Genomic DNA, 10,535 nt, shown 5'->3' on the forward strand with positions numbered 1-10,535 from the left:
AAAAAAAAAAAAGAAAAAAATTTATTTGCAATAGGTGCATATGTTTGCAAATGTATTTTAAAATTGAATTATTTCAGAATGAAAACGCTTCAGCCATTTAAGAAAAAACAAGATTGTATCGAACAGGATTTTTATTATAGTGGACCTCAGAAGGAGTACGATTGGATAGTTGATATAATAAATCGTTATATAAAGGCCACGCAGTTAGTTTGCCGTTTTTTTATAGATACATTAAAAATTCGTAAGAGTGTTTTACCATACAATTTTTTTTTCTCTTTTTTATTATTACATTTTCATTCATTTTCTTTTTGTCATTTTCTTTTCTTTTCTTTTCTGTTTTTTTTTTTTTTTTTTTTCAAGGTTCGTTGACCTGATAAATTCATTATCCGAGATAATTTATTTAATCGAAATTTTCTTTGGGATGATCCTGATTGTTGTTGATTTTATTTACGTAAGTAATATTAATCTTTCAAATTGTTATTGAACGTATAATGAAAAAAAAAAAAAAAAACAGTCTTGCGTTTTGCGAGCACGATAAGAATATATTATAACAATATAGAATCTTTTATTATATTTATTTTATTGTTAAACGATTTGCTCTTATAGACGTTTCAAATGTCTGTACTATTAGAGAATACAGGCGAAGCAATAGGATGTTGTATCTACATCGTTACATCTGTATTTCTTATATACATTAATTTTTATATTGGACAAAAGCTCTTAGATCACAGTAATGCAACATACATGGAATTGTAAGTTTTAATGTCTAACATCAATTGTTTCATTTGTTAAATTATTATATTTACATTTTCTTGTATTATAAATTATATATTTATAATACAACAAGATTGTTTTAATTGTAGACACAATAGATAGGCAATAATAAAACTTATAATGAAACTTAATTTGCGACATCATATTAAACGTGACTTGTTAATTATTTATTTGATTATTTCATTATTAATGGTTTTAGGTGTAAAGTTCCATTCTATGCACTTACTATCAAAACTCAAAAGCTTTTTTTATTCATCATAACAAGAAGTATGAAGTCAACCGAACTTTCAATAGGAGGTTTATTCGTTTCTTCTCACGAAGTTTTCGCTGCGGTAAATATTCTTTAATTATCGATTACTAGTGCGTTATATTAATAATTTCATTTATTGTTTCAGTTAATACAAAAAGCATTTTCGGTTGCTACAATGTATTATAATATGCAATAAGCAAAATTGATCTTGTAATAGTGAAAATATGTATGATAGTGTAATAGTGAAGATATTAAATTTCATTTATTAGTATCATTACTTCCAAAAAGAAACAAAAATATTAAAAACCTATACTGACATGTAGTAAATACCACGATTATAGTAAATATTAAAATGTATAGTACGCACATCAGGTAATTTACTCATATTCTATTTCATTCCTTCTGTCATAATATTTTTTTTTTTTAATCTATCATTAAATAATCACAAATTAAATTAATTACAATTCTTTTTTTAATTCATTATTAAATAATTAATTAATTCGTTATTAAATAATTACGATTCAAAGTACTCACAGAAGTGTTTTGTATTCATTTAATATCATTACAGGATTTACTTTAAGAATAATAGTAGATAAAATGCTAGACAAAGTCTACTGCAAGATTAATCAATGTCTTAGCTATTTCTTGTCTCTGTTATATACCGTATCTGTTTAAAGAACTATACTATGATTAGATAGCGATTAACATTAGTAGCAGTAGCAGTCAATAAACCTTACTACGTCTCATGCCTTTGAAAATGAAAAATAGAAGACACAATAGAACTTTGGCAACAAACGTTTGATTCTTACTTGAAACAGTCCTTGCAAAAAAGTTGGATACTGTAATTACTTGAAAGAGGAAAAAATGAACTCGTACGTAGAATTTAAAGTGACAGTAATAAATATTGAAGCTTATTTTATTGATACTTCTCATCTTAAAACAGTTTTGATGAATTAATAAATAATCACAGCGATATTAGAAACGCAACTTTAATTTTTCTGGGAACGTAGTGTTCACTCGAGACGAGTGTACAATTTGTTTTAAATTAATATAAGTTAAATTTATCGTACCGTGGTCGGACAACGAATGACAAAGATTTCAGTGAAATGAACTCGTTGCGCATGTCGTTTTAAAGTAAAAGCATAAGATAGAAAAACTCTCGTTTAATTGCTGAGAAGAAGCCACCTGTTTGTTAGTTAAGTGCAACTTTTTATTATTCCTACGAAAGAAAATGCTAGATGCTGTAATTATTTCAATGGAAGAAGGATTATAACGCTGTATTGTATCGATTATATTGATGTCAGTTGTTATTGTCTACTCTGTTAAAAGATAATTAGAACGTATAATTAGAATGGACAATAGAAGGAATAACGTACAAGTGTTGTTTTTTTAGTTTGTCGTTGGAAACAGATTGGAAACAGATTGGAAATATTCTTTGTGATAGATGCAATCCAGAGCTTTTAAACATGTAGACTATTGCACAGTGGTCGAACAGCGATTGGAAGCTTTCGATTTGACTGCGCATGTTCTGTTTGAAAAGGAAACTAAAACAACCCTTGGTTGATCGTTGAGAACAAACATCTGTTTTCATACTTATTGACATTGTAGGGTTGTAATTGTCCGATGGGAAAGATATTTTAATCGATTCGAAAATTATAGTGTTATTATTTTCAGTTATCATTTTTTTCTTCTCTTTTTTTTTTTTTACGAAGAAGTCATCTTGCGAGACATTACAATAGTTCCGTGTCATGTCTTCGAAAGATCTAATAAACACCACTAATGAATTCTACGATTTGAACGAACGATTGTTAATGTTAACAGGTTTATGGCCTTATCAAGAAAAATTTGAAAAGTTTCTTCGAACGTGTATCGTCAATGTATCTTTGCTTCTCGCACTTTTATTCGAGGTAAAATTTAATGGCATTTTATAAACGTGTATAAATTCCTAATGATTACATTTCACGTTTTATTCACCTTTTATTTCAGTTTTATCGATTCTACATGTATGTTTTTGATATGAAATCGATCGTTGAAGAATTTCAAATATTTGTACCCCTTTTGAGTGGCTCGTATTGTTATTATAATTCTTTTTTTCATTTCGAATTGGTATGTATCGCAAAGAAATATTGTGAGAATTATGTCGGCGAAATTATGCGTATCGAGAAAAATGGAAATGTTTAGGTGAATTTTACAGACGAAGAAACCTTTTGATCATGTTATATTTGATTGTAATCATTTATCGAACAAGGAAGAAATAATTATTATGCGAAAATATGCAAAAGAAAATGAACGTTTCACCGTATGCATTGCACGTAAGTACGAAAGAACGTATCGTTTAATAAACATTCAACGATTCACTTTTATCATCGCTTTTTGTCGTTTCAATGATTTTTTATTTTTACATAATTATCTTAACGTCACCATCTGTATCTCATATTTTTCTATATATCACCGGTGAGATGAACGATACTCAATTGATGTTACCAGTTGCTATCGATACTCTTTTACTCGATATAAGATCGTTTTATCTAATATTTTCCATTCAATTATTCATATTATGGATCGTAACTACAGTAGCAATTTTTTATTATGCGTAACGCATGCATGTGCCTTATTAAGTATCATAATGTAAGTATAAACGATAAGTAAGTATATTAATCGATTAAAAGAAAAAAATTAAAATAAATGATCAATTAAAATGCAAAAGTAATTATTATTATTATTAATAAGTATATTAATTGATTAATTAATATTAAAAAAATTATTATTATTATTAATAAGTATATATAATGTAAGTATAAATAAGTATAATGATTGTAAATAAAGGAAAACGTCATTTTTATAATGACTTTTCAATCATTATTCGTACGGTATTCAACAGATTTAAGATTGATCAACCGTTAAAGAAAAATTCACATAAACTTTCGTATGATTGATCTTCTATAGCAACCTGCGATACATACAATTGGATCAAAGATATAGTGAATCATCAAGTAAATGTAACGCATGAGTATGTACCGTAGAAATTTTATCCTTATCATGCTTCTTCGTTTAATATTTGTTTTTCTTTTTCTTTTTTGTTAAAATGAATTTCTTTTCTTCTTTTAAAGATTCATCGATCTGCTCAATCTCTTATGTGAACAAATATATTTAATTCAGATGATATTGGGTACGTTGTGCTTCGCTACAGATTGTATTTATGTAAGTCAAATTATAGAATATGTTTTTAATCGTATATAATCGTCGTTCATATCTCATTTTCGATGATATTTGAAAACATTTGGGAATCGTTAAATCGTTTGGTTTTAGATATTACAGATTTCTTACTTGATCAAAAATATAAACGAAGCAATTTTATGTATCATTTATATTGGAGGATCCGTAATTACCATTTATCTTAATCGTTATATCGGACAAAGATTATTAGATCATAGTGCAACCCTTTTAGAAAATTTGTGAGTATATCATTTTTTTCTTCCACATGAATTAATAACAATTATAATTTAACTATTAATGTATAATTATAAATAAATATATAATTATACATTTTTTACATCATAAATTAATAATAATTAATAATAATCATTCAATATTGATTGATAGATATCAAGTTTCATTCTATGAACTTCCCATAAAATATCAGAAAGATTTACCAATGTTATTAATGAGAAGTATTAAACCATGTATGCTTTCATTCAAAGGAATGTACATAGTTTCGAATGATTTCTTTGCACGAGTAAGGATTATATTATTATTTTTGACATTACACACACACACATATATATTGTGTATTAAAAATCAATGTATTTTTTTAGTACATTCAAACATCATTATCCTACGCAATGATATACCGTAACATATGTCAATCGATTTCATATTGATGCATAAAAATAACAAGGAAAATTTGCTATGTTTGATGTATTCTTTAACTTGCATGTCTTTTACGATAATCATTATTAATATATTACAACAATTATTAATATAAAATCATTAATAAAATTCATTATTAATATGAAAATTATATATATATATATATATATATATATATATATATATACATACATACATATACATTTAATGTTATCTTCAATGTAGATAAATTATGTAATCATTACATAATATGTTCTTTTCTTCGTCCATGAGTTTATGGATTAATATCATTAGAAAAATAAAAACTATTCGAACTCTTTATTGCTGTAATAAAAAAAGTATATAAGAAAAGAATACAGCGAAAGAGTATTTAAATATTTTAGTCAAGGAAATGATAACAGCATTACGCATATCTTTCTTCATTTATAATTGTTTGAGAAACAATCTGTGTTAAAACTTGCATGTTGTTCTTTTTTTTTTTTTTTATTTAGAAAAATACAATTATTTTAAGTTATTATAATATCATTATAACGTATCACTGATATATTAAGAACATATTTATAAGAAACATTCAGATGTTACTATTAATTTACAAGATATTTCAAAAGATATAAAAATTATTACACAAGTTTAAAACCATGTAAGACTCCTTCCGCAAGAGCTTGATATTGCAATCTCTTTGGTAATGTATGCCTTTATTTTCAAACGTATAATTCAGATTTGTCTCGTTGAAGTTTTCATAATTAAATTAATTTCATTTTTAGCACGTACATAATGCGTTGTCATATACCATGGCAGTATTATTCTACATGGAAGAATAAATCATAGAAATGGTCACAAGAGGATTTAACGCTTGTGGCTTATCTTCTGTTGAGAGAAAAACCATCGAGGAACTTCGAATATTTGCATTTTGAAACTTGTATGTTGAGTCATCTTTTGCAATCTTGTTTTACCATCTTCTTCTTGTTTTTTCTTTTCTTTTTTTTTTTTTTTTCTTTCTTTCATTCTTTCTTTCTTTCTATATATAATACATAACTCATACTCTCGAGATTTATTAAACCATGCGAAAATGCTTGTAAATTATAATTTTCGTGGTTACAATGAAAAGTTATAGGATAATAATTCTTTCTGAATCTAACCGTACCATATTTTCCAGTGTCTCTTTTCAAACGTCAACCTTCCGGTACCCAGAAAAATAAAAGTACAACGTTCTTACACATAATGGACAAACAGGAAGAGAGTCGTCGTGCGAACATTGCCATCCACGTGCAAGAACAATTTATAATAAATACATAGATGTTACAAAAGAAGGATAATGAACTGCATTTAGTTGCTGTCTTAAAGGTTGCTCTCTCTTAAACGTATTTGTTTCCAATTCGATGCACTCTCTTACGTTGGACACTCGAGAGACTTTTGAATTTTACATGCACGAAAAATGATTGTTTTTAATTATCTCCTTGGTAACAATAATTGGAGGTTTGTATATCGTTGTCAATTTTCTTTTATATCGTTTATTATCTTTAAGATCTTGTTCGCTCATTTTCTTTCTTTCTTTTTTTTTTTTTTTTTTTTTTTTGGATTTCTCTTGTACTTTCTCATTATCGTTTTATTTTTAATTCGTCTTTTCTTTCTCTTCTCCTCGATCTTTGTCGTTTCTTATTATCACATACTTTTCACATTGGCTAAGTGATTTATGCTTCAGTAAAGTAGCTATACGTAGCTAGTATCGTCTCGTTGGTATTATCGCGTGCAATTATGTAAAAACTATGCTAATAGATATTGCATAGAAAAATCCATTTATAGCGGAATAGTAGAGGGGAGGGTTAGTTCGGCAACGAAAGTAGTTTCGAGAAGTGAGAGTAGAGGGTAGGAAAAGGATTACCTTACGAGAAACGGGGATTTCGGTGTAATGAAAAAAACTGCAAATATTATGCAAATGCAATAATACATGTAAAATGAGCAACGCGTCGCTTGAACTTGCAAGAATCGACGTATACGACGAGCCTTCTAGGCAACTTTTCTTCTTTTATTTATTTATTTATTTATTTTTTTTTTCCTTTTTTCTTTTTTCTTTTTAATTTTTTGTCATCGATTATACACTATCTTATCTTTGTTATTAATTGAAATCGTTTAGCGTTCGTTTTGAAATTGTCAGTGTCATAAATGAAATATTCTCTAATGTTTCTGTGAGATTTTAATTGTTTCTATCAAGAGAATCCAATTTCTTTTTTCTTCTTTTTTCCTTTCCGTATTAATCGACGGATCAATTTCTTATAACTCTTCCAGTAATAGTATTTTTATTAGAATGCAAATCTGATTCTCTCTCTCTCTCTCTCTCTCTCTCTCTCTCTCTCTCTCTCTCTCTCTCTCTCTCTCTCTTTCTCTGTCGTAATATCGATTCATAATCTCATTGTAAAATCGAGTTTCTTTGTGAATTTTATATGAATATTAGAGAAAAAAAAAAAAAAAAAAAAAATTGGTGCTCTATGAAATATGATATGACTCGCATGTTTGGGAAATATGACAGAGATTTCTATGGTGACGTAAATTTGAAAACGTCATTTCAATTCGAGTGACTGTCGCATAAAAGCTTCAACGAACCGTACTAGCCTGCGGTGGTCTTTGATGTTACGTTAATTACTCTTTGTTAACCTGCACTTTACCTTTTCTATTATTTTATTTGGATGGTTCGTTGTCGTTGCAATTTAATGTTCCTCTCTCTTTTTCTCTCCCTCTCTTTTACTCTCTTCGACATTTTTATTGTCTCGTAATCCAACGGGGTCGAGAGAAATAATGGAGGAATTAATTTTAATTCAAAGAAAAAACAATTGATAAAAGTATTCGTTCGGAGTTATTTGAATCGAAATCGATAGGAAATAATCCTTTGGAAATATGAAAAAAACTTTGACAATTTTGACAAGAACTAAACGAGGAAACGTTATTAAGGCGTTTGCGCTTATGGAAGGGCAGAAGTGCGCGTTCGTGCTTACAGCCCTGTCGGCCGTTTGCGCCCTAAATGTCATTTACATATTCATGCTTATAACCGGCCATTACGGGGCTGAGCGCGAAACTTGTTCACGGGATATTCGCGCACGCGCTGCAAAAGGCAACGCGTATTTCCTTCGTGTCCTTCGTGAGAGAAAGAGAGAGAGAGAGAGAGAGAGAGAGAGAGAGAGAGTCCTTTAATACCTTCTCCGGAAACTACTTGGAATCTCATTTCTACGTGGATTTACATCGGCCGGAAACTTACTCTTGTAATACATTTATCCTTCATTCACTTTCGTTTACGCATCATCGATTCTTTTCGTATTCAAACTATTTGTCTATTTTATATATCAATTTTATTTTTTTATTTTTATTCGATAGACCACATGATTGATCGTTAATTTTATACATTTATTTTCATATATTTAATATATTTATTCTTCGTTCACTTTCGTTTACGCATCATCGATTCTTTTCGTATTCAAACTATTTGTCTATTTTATATCTCTATTTTACTTTCTATTTTTTTCCCGATAAACCACGATAAGGACGATCGTTAATTATCCTCGATGTCAACGATATCATTTGACGATGCTATATATCAAATATCGGGTGACAGTTGACGCACGATTTTTGTATTTATTTATTTATTTATTTATTTATCTTTTTTTTTTTTTTTTTTTTCAAGTACCAATTAAAATAGAATAGAATTTCAGTTCTCTGGTAGGAAATGCGGCGCAAATAAAAACGTTAACGAAGTCGAGATATGACGACTCGTTGAGAAAATTTTAGCGCGTTCTTGCAAAAGGTTCTTGCTTGCAGCTTAATTAAGAACGATATATCCCTTGTAAACGTTAAAAACGTTATGAAGCCTCGTGAAAGTCTCGTGTTTTTGCTGTCGCCATTCCGGTCGCCATGAAAGACCGCGTGTCCTTCATGGGTACGAATTTCGTGGCCAATTATAGAGTCCCTTATGGTGCTCGAGACGATATTTTCTGTTGAACAGTGCGTCGTTATTATCTTGAACGTTAAGAGCTCGTAACAATTGTTCGATGCTTAACTGCTGTTCGGTCTTGTGTAATTAATTACGAATAATAATAATAATAATAATAACAATAAATCTTCGTTTTAATATAACTCCATTAATATTATTCTTTCAATTTTTTCTTTCTTCTTTTCTTCTTCTTTTTTTTTTTTTTAATACATAATACACTTTACTCAGTTATTTCAATTCCACCGTTTCTCATCGTAGTCAGTTATTGATAGGATTTCCAAGAAATATGATGGATCCTCGAAATGGCGTCAGAGAGGATATTGACGAGAGTGATATTTCGAAAGTCGATGGAACATCGCCGGAGCGAGAGTCATACGTTATAGGGGCAAATTCCAGAAATAAGAGAGACAATTTGCTATATGACTTCCGCGGAATAAAACGTAACGAGGGTGACATTTGTCGAAGGAGGATCATTTGAACTGGCTATTACAGAAACGGAATGAAACAATGTGGACTATATCGTATGGTCTGGCTTTTCCTTTGGGAAGAAGGAAATGTCAGTTCTTGTCTAGTCGAGTCCTTTAAAGAAAGAAGAAGAAGAAGAAGAAGAAGAAGAAGAAGATGTGGAAGAATAAGGAAAGGAAGGCTTAACATTTCTCGTAAAAAGTATAATTTTGGAATTAGAGAAAAGACAACAAGAAGGATGAAGCATCGAGATCTAGAAATAATTAGAGTAAGAGAAGTTGTGTGTGAAGGATATACAGTGAGTAATTAACTATCAATATCATCCCACGTTACAATTCATTTTCAAACGAATGCTCACTGAAGTGGTATTCTTGTCATTTTCTTTCCAGTGACGAACACACGTTTCTCGGTTAATAAAACCTTGATCGAGCATCGACGATCTATATCGAAAGAGAAAAAGAGATAGATAGATAGATAGATAGATAGATAGATAGATAGATAGAGAGAAAGAAAGAGCTGTGTGAAATTTGAGCTCAGTGAAGTGCGGTGGCCTTCGATCCTATATATTTCGCTGTTCGTCGATAAAGAGAAAGAGAGACATAAAGAGAGAAAGAGAGAGAGAGAGAGAGAGAGACTCGTTGAGGCTCGACGTTCGACAATGGGCAATTTTCTCTGACCGGACGAGAAGTTTCGTGGTCAGCCTCTACTACGATTAGATAGGAGCCAGGGTAATGGCGGGAGGTTCAATCTGCATTCGTAATGACGAACGTGGAAGGTGACACAGTGTCTGACCTCGGTGCAGTGACATCGGCCATCTATTAACCCCTAGAGCCATACGCCTGCTCTCGGTTCTCTGTCATGGAGAGGAAGAGAGGATGAGAGAGCTAGAGAACGAGAGAGAGAGAGAGAGAGAGAGAGGAGTATCAACCAGTTGGTCCTCCCTTTGTCATCCTGCTAATGATCTCTTCGAACATTGCCAGCATCCTATTATTCTTAACATCATATCTCTTTTGATGGAATTCCAGATTCTTCAAAAAATGTTTAAGCATTGTTCTTCAACAATCTTTCAACTTTCTACAATTCCAACAATGATGATATAACTCAGTAGTAGAACTTATATACCAGATCTGGTTTATAGTTAACTTAAATAGTAACCTTTGAATACGAACAAACAATTTATAATTATGATGGAAAAGA

The 10,535-nt window shown here is 30.0% G+C and overlaps 1 protein-coding gene across 1 annotated transcript in view; it reads left to right on the forward strand.

Annotated features, from left to right (window-relative positions):
* Positions 1–1,676, forward strand: part of LOC122636728 — a 3,418-nt gene extending 1,742 nt beyond the window's left edge. The window contains exons 7-12 of the mRNA XM_043828269.1: positions 78–203; positions 361–451; positions 607–752; positions 974–1,106; positions 1,170–1,396; positions 1,593–1,676. Of these exons, the coding sequence (XP_043684204.1) occupies positions 78–203; positions 361–451; positions 607–752; positions 974–1,106; positions 1,170–1,220 (547 nt within the window). The 3' untranslated portion in view covers positions 1,221–1,396; positions 1,593–1,676. The remainder of the gene's footprint in view (positions 1–77; positions 204–360; positions 452–606; positions 753–973; positions 1,107–1,169; positions 1,397–1,592) is intronic.
* The last annotated feature ends 8,859 nt before the right edge of the window (positions 1,677–10,535 follow it).

Source organism: Vespula pensylvanica, chromosome 23 (genome assembly GCF_014466175.1).
Source record: "Vespula pensylvanica isolate Volc-1 chromosome 23, ASM1446617v1, whole genome shotgun sequence".
NCBI classification, from domain to species: Eukaryota; Metazoa; Arthropoda; class Insecta; order Hymenoptera; family Vespidae; genus Vespula; species Vespula pensylvanica.